General features: G+C 32.4%; 4 protein-coding genes across 4 annotated transcripts; 1 reads left to right on the top strand and 3 right to left on the bottom strand.

Moving 5' to 3' along the window:
- Positions 1-1,790: 1,790 nt before the first annotated feature.
- On the bottom strand, positions 1,791-17,762 carry LOC134245700 (uncharacterized). Its single transcript, XM_062727969.1, has 4 exons — positions 17,693-17,762; positions 17,446-17,577; positions 5,462-5,527; positions 1,791-2,062 (listed from the first exon to the last, which is right to left on the bottom strand). The coding sequence occupies exons 1-4, from the start codon at positions 17,760-17,762 to the stop codon at positions 1,845-1,847; spliced, it is 486 nt and encodes a 161-aa protein (XP_062583953.1). The 3' UTR covers positions 1,791-1,844.
- LOC134245648 (uncharacterized) lies at positions 9,786-13,707 on the top strand. The gene is made up of 4 exons (XM_062727930.1): positions 9,786-9,916; positions 10,038-10,475; positions 10,937-11,112; positions 11,536-13,707. Exons 1-4 carry the CDS (start codon positions 9,811-9,813, stop codon positions 12,673-12,675), a joined length of 1,860 nt encoding a protein of 619 aa, XP_062583914.1. The 5' UTR covers positions 9,786-9,810; the 3' UTR covers positions 12,676-13,707.
- LOC134245642 (ATP-dependent DNA helicase RecQ-like) lies at positions 13,750-16,111 on the bottom strand. The gene is made up of 2 exons (XM_062727922.1): positions 15,539-16,111; positions 13,750-14,811 (listed from the first exon to the last, which is right to left on the bottom strand). The coding sequence occupies exons 1-2, from the start codon at positions 16,036-16,038 to the stop codon at positions 13,974-13,976; spliced, it is 1,338 nt and encodes a 445-aa protein (XP_062583906.1). The 5' UTR covers positions 16,039-16,111; the 3' UTR covers positions 13,750-13,973.
- Positions 17,763-19,736: 1,974 nt separating the features above from the next.
- On the bottom strand, positions 19,737-22,250 carry LOC134245690 (serine/threonine-protein kinase fray2-like). Its single transcript, XM_062727960.1, has 5 exons — positions 22,207-22,250; positions 22,007-22,091; positions 21,545-21,621; positions 21,055-21,184; positions 19,737-20,689 (listed from the first exon to the last, which is right to left on the bottom strand). The coding sequence occupies exons 1-5, from the start codon at positions 22,248-22,250 to the stop codon at positions 20,342-20,344; spliced, it is 684 nt and encodes a 227-aa protein (XP_062583944.1). The 3' UTR covers positions 19,737-20,341.
- Positions 22,251-25,658: the final 3,408 nt, after the last annotated feature.

Genomic DNA, 25,658 nt, shown 5'->3' with positions numbered 1-25,658 from the left:
CCATATATCTATAACAAATTTAATTCATTTATCTGAATTTTTAATGGTTTTTTATCGTTTTTCTTACGCATCGTTTATCATGTTTCTTTGGTTTCAATTTATATTTAATGATGTTTTTAAAGAAAACCACAGCCCATTTTATGGTCTGTCACATGTTGTAACACTTATCATGATTATGAATATGATATAAACAATTGCAGTATTTAGGTTAACATTATACGACAATTCACTCATTTTGATACATCAATAAAAAAGATGAACAATAAATTCCCCCTCCACGTAAAATTATTTAGCACTCATTTTTTAAATAGTTTCCTGTTTATCGACAATTATCGACAATAGTAACATAAACCATAAAGCTATGACCATAATGATATTTCAAAAACTCATTTTTGGTGCAAGATCTAGTCTTTTCAATCCTTTTCCAATGTCAACTAAACTTACCATAAAGCATTATTGGGGTAAAAATTATTCAAAATGGGTCATTAGAAATCTTTTTTTTAAATATTACGCTCGACAAAGTTTAATTGATAAGAAAGCTTCCTGCTAAATGCCTTAGAAGCATGGCTCCCAAAGGTCATTGCTGTGAGAAATAAGGTCAAATTGAAATTTGGGGGGAAAAGAAAAACGTTAAGCAACTCGAGAGATACAGGACTATGTTCATTCTCGCAAGCCAGAGGTGTTAAGGTCTTCAATCCCTAATAGGAACAAATTCAATGAAATGAAATTGAAAACATAACAGATATGTAGGCATTGAATACTCAGTTTATTTTGACATACTTCCCATTCATTACTTTAAGTATGTTTAGTGGGATGTGTCCTCATTTATGACCTTGAATTTTGGTTAAAGTTATCTCCCCTTTTTTAATTAATAAAAAAATCAATTTAAAAATTTAGCTGGTAAAAAAATTATTTTCAATTATCATTCTATTATTAATGTTTCAATGCATCTTTCCAGAGCAGGATTTATTGATATTCATATTAATTGAATTTTTATTTTGAAAAAAACGCTTCTCCCCATATACTTCAATGCAATCTTTGTTAATTAACTGCTGTAGATCACTATATTTTCGCGACACCTTATTTTCGCGAGATAGTCATTCACTCTTTATTAGCGAGACATAATTTTCACGAAATGTGGTTATTCTTCTATATAATCTTAAGGAATACTATTATACGTGAGAATGAAATTTTCGCGAGCTCACTGTCTCGCGTAATTACGCGAAAATAAAGTTCTCGCGAATAAAAAGTGATTTACAGTACTGCTTAATTAATGAGATTTTTAAAAATTTCTCGTGGGCAATCATTTTCCACTATAAAATGCTTTAATATAATCTCAGAGTATTTTGTACTTGACAGACATTTAAGGGTAGAGAATTAGGGATCGAAATCCTTTATTCAACACATTCCCATAGTCTAAGGGCAACGTATTGACTCAGGATCCCTGATTGCGATTTTTGACCATGTTTAGTCATTTAAATTTATAACAATTTAATATATAAGAATTAATGAAAAGTAATGGCACCTTTCTATAATCTTTTAAAGCACAGCAAAGTCGCAATTCCCTTTACTTTTCTTGTTCGAGTGCCAGGGTTAAAAACATTAACACAACCGGGATGATTGCTCTGCATGTGTGTAAAAACGAAAACTAAGTGACAAATGAAACTCCCCTTTCATATAAACAAGCAAGGCCATTTCACTTTATTATTGAAAAATGTAGTTTTGTGGTTTGATTTAGATCTTTTAAAAATGAAATAAAATATCGTCCAGTTGAAAAGCAAGAAGCGACATGTTATAAAACGGAAAGAATGTTATGAATTGCTATACATATATTATGTTCTCATCTAAACATTCTCATAGATCTGGACATTCTCATTTCGAAGACTTTCATTTTGCTGCGGTAAGGCCCGACTTATATCGACGCCATTGCAAATGCTGAACTTCAAATATAATGCTACCAAGGTCATGAAGCAAACTCCGAGGGTCATTATGGCAATAAGCATGGTTGTGCCGTTTGAATCTTCCAATGACCGCATTGCTGAGTGAATACTATGCACTTGTACTGCAGAAATAAGAAAATCTTTAGAGGGTCTACTTTTATTTGACAGTTCAGTGCTATTTTGACTTTAATTTGTTAGCGTGCTTCCTTTTTCCTTTACTCACACTCTCTTTTATCTAGAGTATATTGTTTACCCTATTCTGCTTGATTGTGTTTTACATATACATAAATAACAATTGTCTTGTTATTGCTTATAATGATCTCTATTACATACAACTAACATTTGTATATTGTGATTTTAAATTAAAAATAACCAGAATATTTCGAACTGTTTATCATTCAATCATCGTTACCAAGGAACTGAGCTCTGTGTCCACTTATTTCCTATCAACGACTAAATTCTCTTGGGTACTAAAGATTTTGATAAAAGAGAGTTAGCAATTTTTATTTTCAATTAAGTGTTTTATTTTTTGTGCATTAATATTAAGCTATGCTTCAAATAATAAAGCAGGCAGTAATATTCTACAGTACAACTTCATCTTCTGTTCGATGCTGGTTGAAGGATACATTGATTGAAGTCCCAAATTCAAAGACGAATACACTAAATGAACTAAAAAGAAGACGAAAGTCACGTAATTGCAATTGAGGGTCGTTTGATAATTTTAAAAATTAAATGAAACAAAAGAAATCGTGGTCATTTCATAATTTTTCGGGTGTCATATGGGGGCTCAATTTCGGGGGAGCTAGCTATTGATTACATATTGAAAATGCATTAATTCTTCAAAAAGCTTCCCCTCTGCTCCTGGATATTAGATAAACTAACTAAGTATATAGTTATGATGAGCAGAAGTGCTTCTTCCAAAATTGTGAATTTTGTGGCCTCTGGGTTGGGGGTTGTGATGTTAGGGCGGGGCTCCATTGATTATATAGTGAAATACATTGATGCTTTAAAAATCTTTTTCTCTGTTCCTTGGTATTAAATTAACGAGTTATGTAGTTATGATTATGATGAGGAAGGATGTCTCTTCCAAAATTGTCAATTTCCTGGCCCCTAAGTCAGGTGTTCTGCTCTAATGATTATATAGTGAAAATGCATGAATTTTTAAAATCTTTTCCATGGCTGCTGGGTATTATGCCAATAATCTTAGTATATATATTTATGATGAAGAAAGGTATATCTAGCAAAATTGTTAATTTCATGCCCCCTGGGTCATGGGTGGGGGTACATAGTCTTAAAATAAATTAATACTTTGAAATCTGCTCTTTGGTAATGATCAATCCATTTATGAAGAAATAAAATTTATATACTTTCCAAAATTTTAAAATATGTGGCCCCAGGGTCAGCGGTTCCTGTGGGGTAGAATTCACAACTGGTTATAAAGTTGAAATGCATTTTCTCTTTGTTACTCTTATCTACCTCTAGGTATTTAATAACTCGAGTAAGCATGCTAAGTATATGAATAAAAAGATATACTTCATTGTATGTGCAATCAGAATCTATTTTAACAAAATAATTTTGCAAATGATCAATGACCTGGACTTTAATTCATCGTGGGGAAAAGTCGAAACTTTTTAAGCTGCTGAATTTGGTAAAATATTGTGATTTCAAATTGTCCAAAAGTTCTTTGGAATTTTTGAATATCCACATCTGATTCACATCACTTCATGAATATATTGTTGCACAGTACTCTTGAAGTTTTTCCTTCACTACCGTCGATATCTTAATGAGGAGTAATGAAAGAGAATTGATTGAACATTTACTGGAACCTTCAATGTATCTTTGTTTGTAAGGATTTTTATGAAGTTTCAGAATCCAATATGTATAATATATTTAAGATGACATCAGAGAGATGCTTGAGTTTTTAATTGACAATATCTATGTGTTTTTTTAGATCAGGTATTCCTACAATCTATTGGAATTCCCATGAGTACCAATTGCGTTCCATTAATAGCAGACCTATTTTTATATTCATATGAAGCAGAATTTGTGCAAAATCGTATGCTTAAAAAGAAGAAAACACTTGCTGTGGCCTTCAACTCAACATTTAGATATATCAACAACATATTTCAATTAACAATGGTAATTTCCATTCCTATGTTGATAAGATATATCCTGGTGAGCTTGAGAAAAAAGATACCACATAGCTGACAACTGTTTCATACTTCATACTTGGATATTTTACTTGAAAAAAGACGTTAATGGTAATCTAATAACCAAGCTATATGATAAATATGTGATGACTTTAACTTTTCTATCGTCAACTTCCTTTACATATGTAGCAATATACCTTCATCACCTGCATACGGTGAATACATATCTCAGTTGATTCGATACGCAAGAGCATGCACTACGTATGAACAATTTCTAAAACGGGGTAAATTATTGACAAGCAAGTTGATGAAACAAGAATATCAGCAGTCTCGTTTAAAGTCATCATTTCGCAAGTTCTACGGTCGATACAATGACCTTGTCAGCAAATACAATTTATCATTGCATGAGTCAAATGCTGTCTGACGTTTTTCATACTAATTGTTTGTCCATTATTTATACACTGAATTGACTACGGATTCTTCCGTTATTTCCCGATCATGACAAGGAGCACACACCGTGTATGACCGGTCAGCAGGAGATGCTCACTCCTTCATGGCACCTGATCCCACCTCTGATGTTTCGGAGGTCCATGTTTGCTCTGCTTCTATTTTGTATTGTTTTATGGACTTTGATATTGAATACTGTTCGTATTCTCCATATCCTTCATGTAACTCGACCGTAAAAAAAATCAGTGAATGATATCCAAGGGATAAAGAAGCAAACATTGAAATAAAACAATATCTAACACATTCGTTGCCCTTTAATATATACCCATTTGATTTCCTTGTGCTTTCCCTGTTCCACCCTCAGTAACTTTCCTCTTTAAAAAACAAAAATTATAAGGACTTTCTCTGTATTTTCCGTCAATTCAGATTCTCAAAGACCGTAGGACGGAACCTTACGATTTAGTTCTATTGGCAGAGAAAGGGACGGAAGAAAACTTTTTTCACATGACACTGTACATGTACCTGGATGACTGAGTCGTAATTTTTTTCTTAGATTGGGGATAAATACACGGAAACTTGTGTCTCTACACTTGCATTATACTTTTAAACATTGTTTTGTTTTTTATTGACTTATCATCATATAATCTGTAACGACTTTTAATTTATGTTACTAGTATATTGTATCTGGATATTTTACATGATTTAAATTAAAGCGTCTTTTTGTATGATGAAACATATGGAGATAACGAACAGTACTCAAACTCAAAAGGTCAGAAAACAATACAGAATAGGAGTAGAGCATACACGGACCTCCAAAACATCTGAGCTGGAATCAGGTGCCATTGAGGAGTGAGCATCCCTGCCGACCGGTCACACCCGCCGTGTGCTCCTTGTCATGATCGGGAAAAATTATAGGTTTTTTACCTGTGGTTTTAGATGCAGTTGATTGATCTGAAAGGAATATGGTGTAAAGGATTGTCAAACTCTCTCCTGAAATGAGCAATATTTTTCATTTGTTTTGCATAGCAAATTTCCAATAGATATTTGCATAAATCAACAAATCATGAGATTTTATGTTATGTGTTATATCGCCTTACGGCCTACAAATGATAACATCAGAGTGTCTAAAACAGCGTCAAGTTTCATGTTTGCTACAAAAAGTTGGATAATTCCACAAAAAATTACAAATTTCACTGATGCTCATACTTGACTTTTCGTTTATTCCATTCGTTTAGAACCATTCACTTACACACATATTGGACCTTCTGAAGATATTTAGTAAGTTATAGACTATATTCTCAGTATCATTCAACTGAATAGGCGATCTTATATCGACGGTCTACAATGATAGCGTCTTTCCGTCTTTCGCTATTACCATAGCGGTATATCCGCATGTTTTGTTCTTCCCGGGAACTCCATCCAAAAAGATTTCGCTAAGAAACTTTCATTTCACATGCATACTAAAGATTCTGTGATATTTATATATTTGTTTTCTTCTGTATTCATTTAAAGTATTTTAGGATGTCATTGCTTAATCTAAATCAAAACTGAACTGCTCTCTTGTGCGACGTAACGTCATCAAACGTCGTCATTTTTTATGTGTTGTGTTTACCAATTTCACATGTCGAATGCTTGGGAAAATGCCAAAAAATTAGCAAAAGCCTTAGAATTTTCAAAAGACAAAATAGATAGTGGATTAAAAAAAAAGGATAAGTTTACCTCAATTTTATCGATTTGATATACTTTTATTTCGAAATAATACTCTTGCATTCTCTAATGAAACCCTGGTATTTTGATCATGTGCTGTAGGACCGTACCCTGTGCACTTTCAAGCATAATCAAAGTACTGAAAGCACTCATGGGAGTTGAACGTGGTGTTAAATAAAATCTTTGATCGGGATGTTAAGTGAGTGAACAATATTATTATTTCAAATACAGACAACTGTTTCAGATTTTTTTGAGTTGCAAAAATCTTGAGAAAGACATATAGAGACATTGAATAGCAAAACATGCAGGGGCCATATTGTTGCCTGCCTACATTAGTCCTTTTTTATTCCCCCAGCTTGAAAAGCGGGAGGGTATTTATTAATCTGGATTTCCGTCTATCTGTTTGTAACGCTTAAGGTATACCCATCTCTTATCCGCAACTCCTCTTACACCACTGAACGAAATTTTCATAGAATCTTAATAACATATTGCCGTTGTGCACCTTCTATTACTTTTCCATCCTACACATATTTTGGTTTTCCCATTGCAAAACATGGACACTGACATTTAATTCATATTAGAGGCGGTTGATCATTTATATTATTCACTGCTCACAGTCTTCAAATTTGTAAGATATTTTTCCTTGGCACCTTTACCCATGTGTTATGAAAATTTCAGTTTTGCAGGAATAATATCAATGTTGATAAAATGTGGATTTTAACACAGCATCCTTTTAAGAGCTAACAGGTTTGTTATATAAAACTTCTCTGTGAATATAAATGTATTTCAATTACACGAACATTATACATGGAGTACGTCAGAAATTAATCTTTTTTGATATTGTGAAGAAAAAAGCAAAACCAAGTTTAAAACAAATATTTAATGACCAAACATAAAAACAGTGGTATATGTGAGAGTTTGTGTGCGTAAGATTATTTGGTATGTAAATGAGATTTTCCTTAAAAAAAACAAAAAAACTTCATTTTTTTTTTTTTTTTTTTTTTTACGAAATGTTTTTACGAAAATTTCAGTGTCCGTTTTTTGGTTTTAACATTTATAACAGAGTTCTAGATTTACCACTTTTGGCAGGTGATACTGCTGATTTAGTGATTCCTAAAGTTTTTATGCAATAATGAATTCATTTAAACTAAGAAAATGTTCGTGAAAAGTTTGAATAAATTATGTGCACCAGTAAAAAAGAAATGGCTAAAAATCCGGGACCGTCGGGCGTCGGGACGACTAGATTTACCGCTTGCCGTTAGTATGTAGAGTTCAATCTCTATCCAGAGTTATCGTTCCCGCTACGCTCCCACTTATACCTCTGTTAACGTCTAAAATAAGTAGTTCCAAAAATCGGCTTCACGTGACCAGCACGTGTTGTTCAAAATGGCGACGACGCCAAAGAAGGAATCGAAAATAGATTGTTTTATTTGTTTTTCGCAAAATAATCGAACATATAAACTAAATGGAAGGAAGCTTTCATCGGAGAACTTTGAGAGAGAGTTGACCCTTCTATTACAGGATGATGAAGATAATTGTTTGGTCTCAAAACTGAAAGATGCAGATGCTGGTATATGCCGTAACTGTTACCGCAAGGTAAAGGGTTCATTTGATTTCATTCAGCAAGTGAGGTCTTCATGCAGGTCATTTTTAAATGAACCTTTTCATGTAAAAACAACGATGCCTTCCCCCCTTACACCGAAAAGTATTCAAGGGACTGAGGGGTGTAAAACTGCGAACCCTAACGTCAGTGAAGACACAGTACATGTAATTCAACCAAAGTCCAGAAAAAGACTAAAAGTTACGTTCGAAAACTCAGCCGTGAAATGTCAAAATACAGCTCCATCTCAGAACATACCTTTACATTCCATGTCTACATTGCCATTAGAGCATGACTATGCCGCTTTGAATCCAGATATAAAAACAGAAAATGTTGATGCTGCATTTGAACTAGTTAAATATACATGGGAAAACCTTTTAAAAGACAAAGAAAATAAAGTTCCATCAGCACTTGGAAATTCCTCTGACGGTTTTTTTTATGAATTAAGAAATCAGTCCAGATCGCTGCTGTCAAGAACAACAATGCTTGCTTCTGTATTATTTAAATACAGAGAAGCTAACACTTTGGTGGAAAATGCGGACCTCCTTTTTCAAGATATTATATCAGAGATGAAAAACAGGTAAGTAATTTTCATTCAGAATAAAATCATACGACAACGTTTATATACTTTTTATCAAAGTTTTAATGCCAATCTTTAATATTGATGAGCATCGATATCGTATTATTGTATCTGATATTATTTTAAAAGATAACTTACTATTGATTGATGTACAGTAATTTATTCTTGTTTTGATTGATACTCCCATCTTCCCTGTTTACTTAAAAGAATCTTGAATCCTTGCAATGTTTGTTTACAGGATGCCACATTTATTAGAGGCTATGTGTTGTGTAGCTGTTCCTGAGAGTGGAAAGTTATCGCCATCTATCATTCCCGTTCTTGTGACATGCTATAGTATTCTGATGAAACATAAGTATTCAAACTTATCAGCTTTCCACAGACTTGCCAGTGCAATTGCAGTTGAAGGAGGACTGAATGATAGAGTAAGATATTAAATGGAATTGACAATAAATTATTACTAACCTGGTATTTCAATACAAGTTATTATGTTGGTACATGTAGTAGGAGACACCCCCACATATTTTCAGTAGCTATAATTATCAAAAACACAGTTAATTGATATATTTTGCCCCATTGACTATTAGATTGGACAAAAAGTTTAATTCTCTTATAGTCATATTTGTGTCTCATACCACCTTACCAACATCATTTAGTTATTATCACTTCACACAGACATGGAAACACTAGTTTAAAAAGAGGATTTGGGAGGGGTGGTGTTTCTTCAATCAAAGTACTTTTTGTCAAAAGTAAATGGTTGCTGGCTTGCTCTTGATTAATGATTAATGAATGATAGTGATAGTGTTGAAATGGGGGGGGGGGGTGCCTATAGCCTGACAACTCCCAAGTTTCCTAGTCTGTGTCTGTTAAAGTTGAAATTGCTTTGTTATAAGTAGATATCTATATATAGTTTTGATCTGTTATGTTTGACATAAGCTTGCTTATGCTATATATATTTTATGAGGGTATATGATTTGCATGTGGTTATTATCATTGTAATTACATTTTGCTTATCTTTTTAGTATAGTTATTATTGTTACAGTTGATTCAATTTTGAGTGCATGTTGACTTATCACAGGATAGATCTACCCGTTAAAACGCGAAAAATACAAAGACTGGTAAGATGAATGTTGTGCTCAGTTGATAAAATAAAAAAAATGACATATATTTTTTTTAGTATTCAATTTCTTATAAAAAAAAAAAATTCTATTACAAGTATGTTATTTCTTTTAATTGTTTCATTTATTAAGTTAAATCATTAGTGACAAATTTTCAGTTTTAAAATTCTTCAGTATTGCATTCGGAAACAGCAAAACTATGAAAAGATGTCGTAATTAAATTCTCATGTTCAATGTTTAGGGCCAAACAAGATTCAACCAATTAGGAATCATGTTGTCATCCCAGAGAAGATTGACTTTTCAAGAATCCATAGGTTGTGCTTCTCAGAATCTAATTACTGCGAATTTGAAAATCAATCCACTAGTGAAGGTGACAGGTGGGAATAATTTAATATTTTAACTTATTACCTATTACCTGCTATTTTTAGGTAATACACATCACATATAACTTCCAATATTGCAGGATTTTTTATTAACAGATTTTTTCTTTGCTGGTAGGTGATAACCTGGATATATATATTAAGAGATCAAATCTGACATCAGAAAACAGGAATCTGGATCTTCATCTTTTTACTTCAAACATCATTTTTAGTCGAGTTGCTACAGTTGACATGAATAACGATATACCAAATATTGATGTGTCCAAATTATCTGCAGATGATGTTCTCCTTAGAGCAAATTGCCCGGAAAGACTTAAGTTCATGGATGTATGTTGTGTGCTACTCTCCAGAATATTATGTCAACTGCCTTTTTTTCAGAAGTTTGGCAAGATTTTGCCCAAACATATTCCACATGAATTTTCACAGAAAATGGCTGTTGCTTCTAAGGCGATGCCTTTGCCCATCCAGTTCAAAAATGAAGCAAAGCACGAAGATTGCTTAGCAATTATGGACTCTTATGAAGAGCAGATTACAACAATGTACCAAACTGCCTTCGGTAAATTTATGTTCTTACATTCATAACTTGACCAGTGGTTGTTTATAAGATGTGATTTAAGATATACAATGTGACCATTTTAATGTTCATTTATATACAGTTAAAGTATATCATTGAGGAAGTTAGTAAGATTCCAGTTCCCCAAGGCCAGGACTATTTGCAGCCGAGGGAAATAGTCCTGGTGGAGGGGAACTGGAATCTTGCTAACTCCCTCAAAGATATACTTTTCAACTGTTTTATTATACAAATATAAAAGTAATAAAATAGAGGATTGCAAAAATTGGTAAATTAGCTTCGCAACTAATTCTACTGCCTTAAACTCTTATATAGGAAAAAATCAGTAGAGGTATAATAAATGCTTTTATTTTCCCTCTATATACATATACATATCCCAGTGCTAGTGTCAGGAATAAGCATATGTCATGTAAATCTTCTATCCATATTTTTTCCCTCATAAACAGGTAACTTGGACACTCTTAGAAAATACCAAGTGGTTCTTGGGGGAGACCAGTTAACACGTGCAAGGTTACAAGAGGCAAAAAACCTGCGAAACATCTCCATAACACCTGAGAGAAGATTTGATGATTTGAACCCAATTGTAATCGAGATGTGGCATAACAAACAAGACTTTTTAGAGGTATCCGCATCGTAATGAGATTTAATTAAAAAACTTTAAAGCTAAGCTTAAGTGAGGTTCTCTAATTACCTGTTGTCTGTCCTTATGTAAACTATTCACATTTTCATATTCTTCTCAAGAATTATGAATTCAAGACTTGATGAACTCTGCACCAATTTTAACCAAACTTGTACAAAGCATCCTTGGGTGAAGGGGAGTATAAATTGTTGAAATGAAGGGTGGGGTCATTAAAAAATCTTCTTAGAACAACTGGGCTATTAAAGCTGAAACTTATGTGGAAGCATCCTGGGGTATTTTAGATTCTAATGGATTGGGATAAAAAAAAAAAATCATTATAAATGCACAAACATGGGCATAATCTCAGTCATAAATAACCCTGCCACCTTTAAATTTGAAATTAAAATATAATTTTTTGTATTTTAGAAATGCTTCAAGTGCTTATACAAGAGCGAGAATTCTCCTGGAACACTCAGCTTCTTCAAAACGCTCTTACATCGGACAAATGTAAATGGGCAGGTGAAAGGAAGATTCCAGCCCCACTATGATCTTCTAATGACCGTAGGGGAGGGACTGGTAAAAGAACAGTTTATGGAATATTTCCAAATGGAGGATAAGTACAGTCAACCTAACCACAAGAACTTTGAAGACATTGACATCAAATCTTCTGAAGAACAGAAAGCTTTATTACTGGCTGCTGTGATTGACTTTATGAAGTATTTTGGATACTGCAATGCAGATACAGCCGAAGGTCTTCCTCAACCGCTAAGAGGAACATTAAAATATCAACTGCAAAAAACAAGGGATGAAAATCAGTTGATTCTAGTGCCATTCCATGAAAAACCAGTAGATGATGAAGTCTTTAATTACTCAATGCAACTTTGTCATTGGTACTTGCATATTATGGAGCTGCACGATACCGCAAAAGAGGGTGATCTAAATCGAACAATTCTCAACTGTAAATATTCAATTCCGTTTTTCTTTTCTCATTCAAGATTAAGCAAATACTTGGTTGAGAATGTGGACTATCTATTGAAAACAGAAAAATTACTGTCACCTTTACAACGCATTCGTGTTTTGGAGGGTTCTTATGTCAACATTTGGGGTGGTCATGGCAATAATGTTGAATGTGACTTAGTACAAGAGCACAGTGTATGTAATCAAAAAGCTCTAATCAAAGCATTGGGAGCAAACAAAAGTGAAAAATCCATTTTTCGTGTCACTGTATCAGCTGATGCAATCGATGAACTCTGCACAAAATTTGATAGAAGTGTAAATCTAAAGCCAAAAAGTGGCAGACATTCGTTATCATATTCTGAAGCGGACAGGGATATTGTTTATAAGAAACTGAGAGATTTAAGACCATTTCAACATAGCCCAGGCAGGACCTGTAAGGGTTTTAAAAATATAAGCCCCACTCCACTCCGTCTTGAAGACATGCCCAAACTTAAAGAGAGACTTACCCAAATCATCAAGAGACTTTCAAGGGGATTTCAATTTATGCCAGAGGAGGAAGATACATTTGATCCTGATAACGAAATTATTGACAATCTGCCACCATTATGAATCTGTTGTTGTCTATAAGGCCAAAATAAAAAATACTCTCGTTTCCTGTCACCCGACCTACCCTACATTTTTACCCTCCGACCCTAAAAGTTTTTATTACATTAACATTTTTTGGGTTACTATTTTCTTAAAAAAAGACGACCAACAAACAATATTTACAGAACTAATACATCATAAGTGTACAGGATACCTTTACTTTATAAATCTTTATTAACTAACTTGCTCTGTAAAGTGTCAATATATCATTTTCTTGTTATTACATACTATATGTTCTGCATTCATTGAGTTTTGAAAATAAAATTTTTCGCAAAATAAAATTTTTTCCATACCTACCTACCCTAATTTTTTTGGTCAAGGGACAGGAAACAAGAGTATATTTTCTTTTGTTCTAAATTCACCATTTCCCATATATTGTTTTCTTCATGCATGGAGATTGTATAATTTTACCCATAAGTTACATAAATGGTATTATGTGAAAATTGTGAAATGGATATAGAAGGATATGGAGATAACGAACAGTATTCAATCTCAAATTTTTCTTCAGAACAGTTAGCACTTTAGTCTAAGTAGACTCCACCAAATATTGAATGCTGTATCACTCTGTATCTAATGTAATCAATGTATCAAAGCTGTTAGCAATTCTCCTTGACTGACTTTATGGTAATTTATGATTAACTGTAATGTATTTATTTTTTAATAACCTCTTAATAGATTTCAACTAAATATTTCATCACAGGTACATGTTATTAATGCAAAAAGTGAGTAAATCAGAAATTTTGTTTATGAGCTCTTTTATTTTGCTATTAGCAAAACAATTACATATTCGCAATACATAGTATAAAGAATATAATGTTATGTTTCCTTCAATCATGATGCCAGATGGTTTGTTTTCTTTTTCATAAATGAAAATGTTAATACATGTAACATGTTTATGAAACAGGAAGAGTCTAATGTTTTGCATTTCATTCAAGACTTTTAGTGGAAATTTTCATGGATTGCTTTCAATAAAAAGAGTGCACCTAATAAAAGGTACATGCAGATTATAAAATATTGTTCTTCCTTATAAACCTACAGAAGAGCATCAACATTAAATTCTATTTGAAATTTTAAACAGGTCAAGAGGTCAATCTTTATATTATCACAATGATTATCCCTAAAACTTGTGGTTTGACATGTTTGGTTTATCATAATTCTAAAATTTGTAACACCAGGGAAGAGATTTAATTAAGTGTACCTAGTTGTCTGTAAAATGTGGCACAAAAAACAATTGTTTTAAGAGGATTAGTTAATAACTGTTTTCAGACATGCATGTTTTGGATACTTGTTACATCAACACATGATTCACAAATACAGTTTTCAGCACAGAAGGAACAACATTTACAGTCAATAGTGCTTTCTTCTTTTTCAAAACCAAAGACGGATAAAAGTTGATTCCTTAGACATAGGGAATCAGTTTTACAGTAGTTTATGATGTCTTCCTTGATCCCAGGCAGATTCTTACCTATATCACGATTTGAATAGTATAAAGTTGCAAATGATGGTTGTCCACAACGACCTGCACGCCCAATCTCCTGCAAGTATTGCGACAAATTTCTGGGAGGACATGCGTGAATAATATGCGTTACATTTTTGGGATCAAATCCCATTCCTGCAATTGATGTTGTTAAAACCAACCGAATAGTTGGGTTCTCCTTTTTCAGTTCTGCTATTGTACGATTAATTACATATTCATCTTGTCCAGAACATATTGCACTGTAGAGCGATTCATTGATATTTAAAGAACCAAACAAACTTTTTAAGTATACCAAAGCTTCACTCATGTAATATATGGGCAAAAATAATAATGTTACTGGGAAATCTGCCTTCTTTTTGTATAGATCATCACATAATTTGTGGACAATTTGTTCATATTCATTCAGAACATCAGTACCTTGGTCTTTCTTCCTTTTCATTAAGAATATATTAGGTCTGTCAGGTGTATGTTCTATAAGGTGAAAATTCTCAAGTCCCAGCTGTTTCGGAATTGTTTTCTTCTGTGAAACTGTTAAAGTACCACTCAAACCTATCACTGGCACACATGGAAAAAAGGATTTTACACCTCGAAGCTTTTTGAAGGCAGTCCTGAATTCTTCTCCCCTGAAATAAATTGTCATAATTATTGATTATATAATCATGACCTAAGAAAATTATGGGGTATGTGTGATTGAGACAACATCCTGATAAAATTTTAAATTTAATTATTCCGATCATGAACTAACTAATTTTTAGGACATGACTTAACTTAAGATATTTATATTGTCTCTACAATAACAATACAAAATGTGTCATGGAAGTCACCACTAAGAGTTGTGTCATTTTTAGGTCAACTTAGTCACTCGGTTGACCTTTTGTTATCCATTTTCGTACGTTGGCATTTGACATGTGTCGTACGTCATTTCTGATGACCAAAGATGTCTTTTTTGAAATATTTGGCCCCAGGGTTGGTTCCTGTAGGATGGGGCGCAGTGCACAACTGTTAAGTGGAAATGCCTTTTCATTTGTTACTCTGATCTATATTAAATAACCAAAGTAAGTATGCATGCATGGTGCCTCATTCAAAATCGTGTCAATTCATGGCATCTGGTTACCAAATTCAATGTTTGCATAATACTGAGCCTAACTCAGGTGACCCATAACGCTTGTGGGCCTCTTGTTTAGCGAGCAGTCAGATGGGAAAAAAATCAGTACAGTTTGAGCAAAAGAATAAATAAATATTTTCACGATAATCATGCAATAAATATTGATAATGGAGATTTGCTTTTCTTTAATTTGTCCGAGTATTAAATAAAAATACTTTGAAAGGGTACTTGTATGTTTAACTTACCATTTCTCTATTATATGACATTCATCAATTACAACGGCGACTACTTTTGAAGCAAACTGCTCATCTGATAGTATTTCGTGTCCTTTTTTTGTGTTAAAGAGGGCCTCCGGATGACATAATACAATTGAAAAGTCCCCCTTCTTCACTCTGTCCACATCCACCTCCCACTCCGATATAAAATCCTCCTCTGTAGTATCTTCAACTTTCGACACAATATTAAGTCTACATGCACTGATGCCACGAACTTTCAATGCTTCGATTTGATCTTTTTGAATTATATTTAATGGTGAAATTTTCAAACAAACGGGGGCCTCCTTGTCTTTGCCAAGAACCTTTGGGAGTAGATGATATATGAGACTCTTTCCATAGCCGACTGGCAAACTAAGCAATAAATCTTCTTTGGTATTCAAAAGATATTCAAATGCTTGTCTTTGGCAGTCCTTTAAGACAATATCCTTTCCATATTCCTGTACAATTTTGTCTAAATCTACCGCTTCCATGATTGTTTACATTAGTAATGGAGGATTACTCCGCGAAATAATCCTTTATTTGTGACCGTTATTTGCCGATAAATTCTTCTTAATTTTAATTTTTTAGCTTAAATTTAACATCAAAATATATAAACAAATACATTAAAAATTATAATTCTAATATCATGGTTGAAGGTGAGTTTTGCCAAGAATCTTGCCATTTGGATAGTCTAGGCGTTAACAGAGGTGTTGTAGCGCAAGCGTATACGCCCTCTGGTGAGAGATTGTGTAGAGTTGTCGATCGTATCTTTTCAGTGTATTACGCCACACAAAAAATGAGTTCCATTACGAAAAACTTTTTGAGTTTCTTTATAATTTAGTTTTACTTTGAACGAAAACTAATACAATGTATTTAAAATAAGATTACTTTATTATTATTATATTTACTTACATTTCAAATTATGAAAATTAGATCCATTCAGGAGAAAATGACATGAACTATTTGTGGCGGATGTTTATGCATGTTTGCTGTTGAATATCATCGGAGTAAATCAGCCGACACAGTAGCCTCGCTTTCGGCTCTATATAATCAACACAAATTACTGCGCATGTTAAATACGTGATGACCATGGGAGATTGAACATAGTTCAACTCCCAATAAAATCTTCATTTTTAATTTGTCTATATTTTATAAAACATTAAATAAAATGCACAAAATCATGATGAATAAACAATTGCTGAATTCCAGCTAAGTGCGTCAATTATTTTTCGAAAAAAATGCTTTGTCCACGATTGTAGCGGACAGCCCTAGTAAAGCACATTTTCCAATTTCTCTTAGACTCACATAACTAATCTAGTTATGAAATATTGAAATAGAAAGTATAAAGAAATTCAGTTTTATAAGGATACCCATTTCCACTCGATAGCCGCTGTTCCTGCACTGCTAGAAGACATGCAGATTCCGTAGGTCGAGAGTTCAACCCTAGCTAGGGCGGAAGTGGGTATCCTAATAAAAAATGAATTTTTCTCTACTCTATACTGCAATTTTTATGAGCCTATATCGCAGGGTTTTATTTACCTGTGATTTTAGGTTTTACTGAATGATCCGAGAGCAAAATGGTGTAAAGACTCGACGAACTCTCTTCTGAAATATATATATATATATATGGAGCACTGCATCTTCGAAGCATATAAAATAAGGACAAGTATAGTACAATTTTATGCTAAGATCCTCTTATGAATACGTTTTGTACAAAGTTTATATCTTCTATATATTTTAATGCATGTACATGTAAATAACTCTATAAATTATTTTGAAGAAACAAAAACGAGTGTATTCTCGACATGTACGTTCAAAAATGTGGGCGATGTTTACAAATTCTAAGATCTTTCAAAAGCACAAGTTGCATTTACTGAAATCATTCAAACCATTCTTACCTGATTCCACGCATCCCACGACATGATTACATAACTCTTTACTGCAGTTACACTCTTGTTGGCAGTCCCTTCCGTATGAGGGACTAGGACATGTAAATAAACAATTTACACCAGAATATCCTACTTCACACGCTGAAATTTAAGGATAATTACACAAAATTCAATATGAAAATAACATATATCATATATATAAAATATCTAATTGTATGAGTAAAAGGATTTAAGATAATGAACTCTGATTCCTCACGGATGCATTGTTTCTGGGTATCATCCCATTGGTATCCACCACAGCATTTCCAGATCCTGTAACATAGCATATTTACTGTGAATCAAAAAACAAAAATATCAGAACATTGTTTTTACAAATTTATGTTTGTAACATTTGGAAGATTCAAACGGTACACATGGTGTGATTGAAGTGTACATCACTTCTATTGCAACTAACTTTAAATAAATCGATTTCCTTTATTTCTAAGTGTTAATGATAATTACTATATAGTAATTTTGATTAACGAAGTATTGACCTTTCTGAAGTATTACATTTTAATAAATAAATTCTGCAATTAACATGTTTTATTTTACAGAATTCATTTGATAAAATAAATTATTTCAAAAAGGACAGAATACAAATCCCAGAGAAAAAGTCTTATAGAGTTCTGTAAATGATTAAATTTTTGATTTCAAATATTGTATCAAAATATTATTTTCGTCATTTTGATGACATATTTTATATATTAATGTCATGATTTCATATACTCGTGAGTATTTGGCGACCACAATTTATGGACTCTTTAAAATTAGCAAAGATGTACAGAAGCGCACAGTTGTATTGATTAATTAATGACAAAAATATAATACATTGATCTATTGTCAAAAATGGCGACGCACAAGTTATATCATACTATACGATAAGCATTAATATCACTATTTTTTGGTTATTTTAGTATTGTGAAAATACAGGTAATTCGGTAGCTAACAGAAAATCAACTATAGCAATTTTCTTACCCGCCACAGCCTTTTTCGCCTTGTGCTTTGATTAGTTTCGCACTTTTAGAAAATGTGAATAGAATACAGAGTACGATTTTCAAGTCGCTCATCTTCTTTATGACGAATTCGAATTTCGAAATATCTGGAATGGATATCCTAATTTTTAACCGTTTTATGAGTGTTTCAAAACCTGAAATGTTTCCTCGAATAAATAAAATAAAGAGGGCGTCATTGAGTTTACATATTTGAGTGTACGTGATACCCAAAGCTTATTTTTGGGATAAAATTAGATGCATTCGACCTTGACACGTGTTATATTTTTGCAAGTGTCCATATATATATATATTTCCTATCATTAATGAAAAAAATGTCCCTTTCTCTCCAAGCACTGATTTCCTCATTTGAACTATGTACGGTGAAATTGTTCTGAACGATTGCACGGTCAGATTCATTTAAATTGAGTCAAATGCTGTGTTACTTTTTTCACACTAATTGTTAGTCCATCATTTACAGAGAAAATTGACTACGATTTCTGGTTCCCCCAAATCATGACAAGGTGCACAAGGCGGGTGTGATCGGAGAGTATGCTCAGTTATCCATGGCGTCCAACATCTGATTAGATAGAATACTGTTAGTGTACATTGTATTATATTTAGCATGTACCATATTTGGCGGAAATTAATTTTTGAACAAGTTAGCGTAGATTTGTTTTAGCGCATTTCTCAATGTTCTTATTTATGTATATATGTGCAAGACATTTAGAGTTGTACTTGAATTAGTGAAAGATCCTATATGACAAAGGCGCTAAATAGAATACACAGCCAAATGTAATACGTTTACAATAATCTAAATCTGTCTTGGGACAAGCCTCACAAACCGGGTCTCATTTCAACGATAGAAAATTCCATTTAACCTTTGATGCATTTGCTCTAATCCTGATTTATATGATTTGAATTGACTTTTGAGCTTGAATATTGTTTGTTATCTCCATATATTTCATGGTAAGCCTCTTTATTTGGAAAAAAAAACGGTTTAATTAAACGAGAAATATAAAGGTGAGGAGTAGTGCTCCATCTCATAAATCATAGAAAATATGAATGGAGAACATAGAAAAAAGCACAATGTCTGAAACATCTGAGGTAAAATCAGGCTCCAAAAATATAAAAGGAGTTAGCATACATTGTCCTTTGTCACACCAGCTAACAGAGTAATCTGTAGTCAAAACTATCTTACAATAAGAACAAAACGTTTCATACACAACTTAATGGTATGTTGTATTTGCAAAGATCATTATTACGACCTAATAATATGGAAACAAAGATCAAGACTGCTGAATGCTCAGTAAATTACTTAAGATGTTTTTTGTGTATTAAATCAGTTTAAAATCAGCTAGAACATCATATACATATATTTGATGGTGGTATTTTCTACATGAATAAGAAAGTTGACAGTGGAAAGGCTATAAAATAAAAACATTTTGTTTTTCACATAATTTAATGTTACTTGGCCATTATTGTCTTTTGTTGGTAAACACGAATGCTTGCTTCCTGCATGTACATTGCACTGTTATATGTATTGTGAAGTGATGGGTTATTTAGCGTATTGTATTAAACGAACACATGCGTCTGTAAAATATCTAAATATGAAAAAGTTTTGACTGACTTTATGGTGTCTGGGTTTTATCTTATTAAGAAGTCTAAATATAAAAGTATTCCAAACGTTAAAGAATTTCATCCTTTCATCCTTAAGGGAAAAGCAAGTTAGATTACAAGATTTGATTACAGCCAGGTTCCTCTATCATGAACCTTACAAACTAATAAATGATTTTCAATCACTTTAATCCATTTTACAAAATTAACTGAGTGTACAATTTCTATGCATAATGACACTTTTACATGTATTTTCAGCATCATCTTCTTTTGTCCCGGTATTTATCTCTACCACTCTCTCTTTCTCTATAACTGTCTCTTTCTCTACTCCTCCTCCTATCTCTATTCCTGTCAGAGTCTCTATTCCTGTCATAATCTCTATAACTGTCTCTATCACTTCTCCTGTCTCTATCCTCGTACGACCTCTCATATGACCTTTGTGAGCTATATTTATCCTCTCTGTGTCTGTCATCTCTATATTTAGAATTTTTAGAGCTGCCTCTGTCGTCATCCTCTCTATATTTTCTCCCTGGTGACCTTGACCTGTTTATGGGACTCCGGGATCTTCTGTTTCTTCTCTGTGGGCTAAGGGATCTACTTCTTTCATTCTGCAATAAATCAATCACTACAATGTACATACAAGAGTTTGTAGTAAAATTTGATTAAAATCCCATTTGCAGATCAAAATAAAAATACAAAATATATGCTCTGTGAAAAATTTATTATTTGAAATGTCTCATTATAACATTAACATGATTAATTTTGCACGACTTCATTTGTATTGAAAGCTAAAATTATATGGACTATATTGACTGATCTTTTAATTTCTGGGAAAAATGTGCAAAGTACATGCATTTTGTGTAGAAGTTCTTCATATCAAGATAAAGAAATGGTATTCATCACAAGTCAGAGAGTTCGCTGTTCTAAATGTGTAAAATTTATTATTTTATCAAAATTTATCTTTGTTAATGACCTTTCCCTTTCTGTGTGATTCACTGTCACTTTCACTTTCACTTTGCCTTCTGTCTTTGTGTTTCTTTTTCTTCTTTGATTTCGTTTTCTTCTCATCATCTTCATCATCATCAAAAAATAAATCATATCTTCTTTGATAAGGTTAAGAGAAGTAATTAACTATAACAATTCTCTGTATGTATGTTGTTGCAGTCAAATTATTCATGAAAATTCCTTTAATACATATTTATTTGGTACATTTTACTGCCACTTATATGATATAATTGTCTAAAAGCTAATCAGTAATGCTACCCCCCCCCCCCCCCCCCCCAAAAAAAAATTGACTGAATATCTTTTAAAAATAACATTTTTTTTAATTCTCAATATAAGAATTTTTTATGAAGTATTTAGTGGTATGTGACCATGAATGCTTGTTTACATTTTACCTGTTTTAGGCCATAAAAAATTAATTTCCTGGTTCTCAGGCCCTCCCTTACATGTACATTTCTTACCTCATATATTTGGCAATCAAGTCATCAATACAGAAAGTGGGTGCAGGGGAAGGGGTTGAAGTCTGTAATATCGGAGCCTAAATGTAAATATCATCTCAGATCTTTTATCTTGTTTTTTTTAAAATCATATTATGATCAGAATATTTTTAAGAAATATATAGTTCTAAAAATTTCATAAAAATTAGAATAAAACTTTTGCATTTAGTTGACTTAGTTAAGGAGATTCATTCTGTAATGATCGGCGCTCTGTTCTGAGACATGTTTATCTAGAAATTGGTTATAGTCGAACGTTGAACACATCCGAATATTAATTGTAGAATCGTTAACCCTAGCCTCTGTAAATTTGGATTTAAATCATAAAAAGAATTAAAATACATTTTATTGGAATTTTAGAATAGTTCAGAACGAAATACTACCGTTATGATTGACAGAGATAGAAAAAAAATTAGTTACAATACCTACCTGATACATGACAAACTGAACCTGATGTTTAATTGATGCATTTGCTTCCAAAAGAACATGTTTTATTGCATTCTTGAGAGTATCTCTGTGAAAAGAGAGGAGAGATACAAATATAATATATACAAAAAATATATCCATATCTATTCTCTAGTAATATATTTATCTAATCCAAGAGGAAACAAGCGTTTTTAATGAATTACCTGTGGTAGGTCACTTTTCTCAGCGTATAAGAAGTCCGAATCATCGACCAAATCGTTAGGATGTATTTCGGCATTAGAGGAGGATAACTAGCTTGTAAGCTGATTACGACAAAAATTCAGAGATTTACAAAGTGTTCGAATTGAACACTCTTTCATACACATTTGCATTCCACATGGCGATAGTTTTTCAATCACATGTACTTCGAGGCGCTTATTTGGGGTTGTAAGATGGAAGACGTTCATGAATATACTGTTAATATAGAGCTGAATCAAATACACATACATGAATTTTTTGATATACATTGTAGCATGCGAGAGAAAATTCCAAATTAAGTTCTGCCAGGGTTTCCCGTTCATTTAAGTGAAACACACTATTTATTTTGAGTTTTTATTGGTATGTTTATTGGCGATATCAATATTCTATGATGCGATTCATAGAAATAGAATCACTCTTTATCTAGAATAAAAATTAATAAAATATCGTGTGAAAGGAGAAAGTAGAAAAAATGGATGATAAACCATTTTATTTAAAACCAGTAGTTTTAAACATTAATAAGATTGAAAAGAAAAGCAATAATGTATTGAGTAATGAAAAAGGCCTATATTTTCACAATAAAAATATTTACAAAAAGATGATGAAAGGCAAACCATTGACAAATATGATCATATTTCTTTAGATGAATTAGCAGTGGACAGAATGTGCTTTTACTCGCTATTTTATTATTTTTCTTCCACAAACAGCGTCATTCATAACAAATTAAACAAAAATGAAGACAACTTTTCGAAATATATTATAGTACTGAATTAATATAAGTATTCGGGTAATAAAAAGTGCATAAAAAGTAAAGATAACTTCTCTATATTGTTATTGAAGCAAACTCTTGTAAAATGAACTAAAATCTGCTTATAAATCATTCTGCATTTTTCAATAGTTAGCAAAATTGCGTTTGACGTCAAACTCCAGTCATACTTGCTTCAAAATAGATCACATGCATTTGCTTACAAAATTTAAGAAACGTTATTTTTCAAATAATTTTACACAATATTAATATTATCAAAAAGTTAGGTTGCAATCGCTGCATCCACTTCTTTCCTTTGAAACTAAACCTAAATTAAGTCATTATCAGAATGAACAAATTAATGATGACATCTTTTCAGTTCGAGAAAGATCCTTTACACGATTAGTATTTGAATATATATATTAATTCATACATTTAAAGCATCATAAAGGCAAAAAAAAAAAAAAACGTTTTTCCTTCATAAAAAATATACAAAGAACATTTCAGATAGCTGGTTAATATTAGCAGTGTTCTGTGTGTTTTAAAATGTTTTTGCTTATTTATTTTTTTTTTATTTGGAAAAATTATAAAATTTAATATAAGATCTGATTAAACAATAATGATACACTATATTTTTACTGGTACTTTAATAATCCTTAATCAGCCTATAAACTTTATTATATTTTTATCAGTTGTTTTATTGTTTTGAGAGATTCATATTTAGCTGCTTTTAATCTATACGTGCTGAAAAACTGGGGGAAATTATCAGTTTCATTGCATGTCACCAGTTACGACATTTTCAATCATGGAATTATGAATAGAAATGAATAGCAAGAGTATACAGGTTAATTTATTACAATAATTTATCACTTATTGAATACTATTTATGTCCTCATACAAAAATTATATAAAATCTCTCTCATAAGTTTATGAGATCTATAATTCCTTAAATTTTAAAGATTTTAATCAATTTATTGATGTTACATAAAAAGATTTTAAGTTCCTGTCTATATTGCCTAATCTCACAACAGTAAACCGTTCACGGTAGCTCAGTTGGTAGAGCGCTCGCTCCGTGATCGGGAGGTCGTGAGTTCGTATCTCGGCCGGGACTGACCTAGTCGTTAAAATGGGTAGCAACTGTCCCTTGGCCATGCGCTCGGAACCCTTCACCGGCATACGGTGACGTCTCCATATGAGTGAAAAATTCTCGAGAGGGACGTTAAACAATATACAATCAATCAATCACAACAATAAATTTATGAAATTTATAAAAATCATTGACCTTTCATAAAAAGAATGAAAAGATCAGTCAAAACTCTGTTCTTAGAAGGAAGAATAACATAGTATGTATAAGGTACATATGTACATATGGATATCAATATTATAAGAAGAACACATGAAAGTCGACCCTATTCATGCGTAAATGGGAACTCCTAATACTCTTCAAATCACCAATTGTCAAATTCGAAAGGTAGAATAAATAATTTTAATTATCTGACATGGAACAATATCAGAAGTGTTTTTTTTTAACAATTGATGTTGCAGAAAAATTAATTATGTAACTTCACGTGCACATCTTTCTTTGTATCAAAACTGATACTAGCGTTGGTTTCAAATGTAATACAGTGAAACTTGTCTAAGCCGACATGCTCTGGGAGACAAATTTAGTTTCGGAATAGACAGGGTGTCGGATTGCACAATGTTAAAAACAAGGAAAATACTAAAATGGGAAAAAAAATTTAACATCGGAATTCACAGTGTGTCGGATTATTCAGGTGTCGGATTAGACAGTTTTCACTGTAGTTAATTGAAATATTCACCTTTTTCCCCTTCACAGCAATCGTTAACTATAAAGACAATACATTGTACAATTTTCTTTAATTTTGATGAAAAGTTGAGCTACTCGGTGAGGTAAGGTAGGTTTATGAAAATATTTCGCCTAAATTCACATTACAAGCATAATTTGTCATATCGATAAAAGCGATAAAATAAGCGCATCAAAAACTGTTGAATTTTTCGACGAAGATAAACAAATACTTAATCTTTAATAAATTTCAATCCTTTTCAGAGAAAGAATGTGCTCGTGGATTTACCATTATTGACATATACGAGAATTTTCAGGACATCGATTTCGATCAAATTGAATAACTTCGATAAAACAAATAAAATAAGGATTCAATGTTCATTATTTTTTAAGTAGCCCTCTCTGATTTTTATGCATATCTTCCACCGCGCGCGATTTACGTGATCTAGGCGGTCACGTGACATGCTCTGATGCATTCTGTTCATAGATGCTAAAATATTGATTCTCCGAATCTTATATTTCTTACCATGCAAGTTAATTTTTTAACAATGAGATAAATGAAAATCTCGGAAATAGGATGGTTGGATAAGGATATTCTTTACCAGAAAGAACATGGTGACCATCACAATCCGATTCCTCTTTCTTAGGAGCGTCGTCTATCCAATATGGATAAAGTTGTGGGTGCCTTCTTTTTATCATATTTAATATGTTAAAAGTCTAAATTAAACCAAAATTTAAAGGATGTACTAATGATGATATTTTTATAATATTCAACCAATTTTCTGGATGTAACTTTGTAATCTTTCTTCACAAACTGTCTAACAAAGAACACATCTCTTCCCCAATTTGGTTTTACTTGGCTACAAAAC

The sequence above is a fragment of the Saccostrea cucullata genome, unplaced genomic scaffold (genome assembly GCF_032062105.1).
Source record: "Saccostrea cucullata isolate Sc308-1 unplaced genomic scaffold, CSIRO_AGI_Scuc_v1 ctg3902, whole genome shotgun sequence".
NCBI lineage: Eukaryota > Metazoa > Mollusca > Bivalvia > Ostreida > Ostreidae > Saccostrea > Saccostrea cuccullata.
Note: the sequence above shows the minus strand (reverse complement) of the source record. Positions and strands in the feature narration are given on the sequence as shown.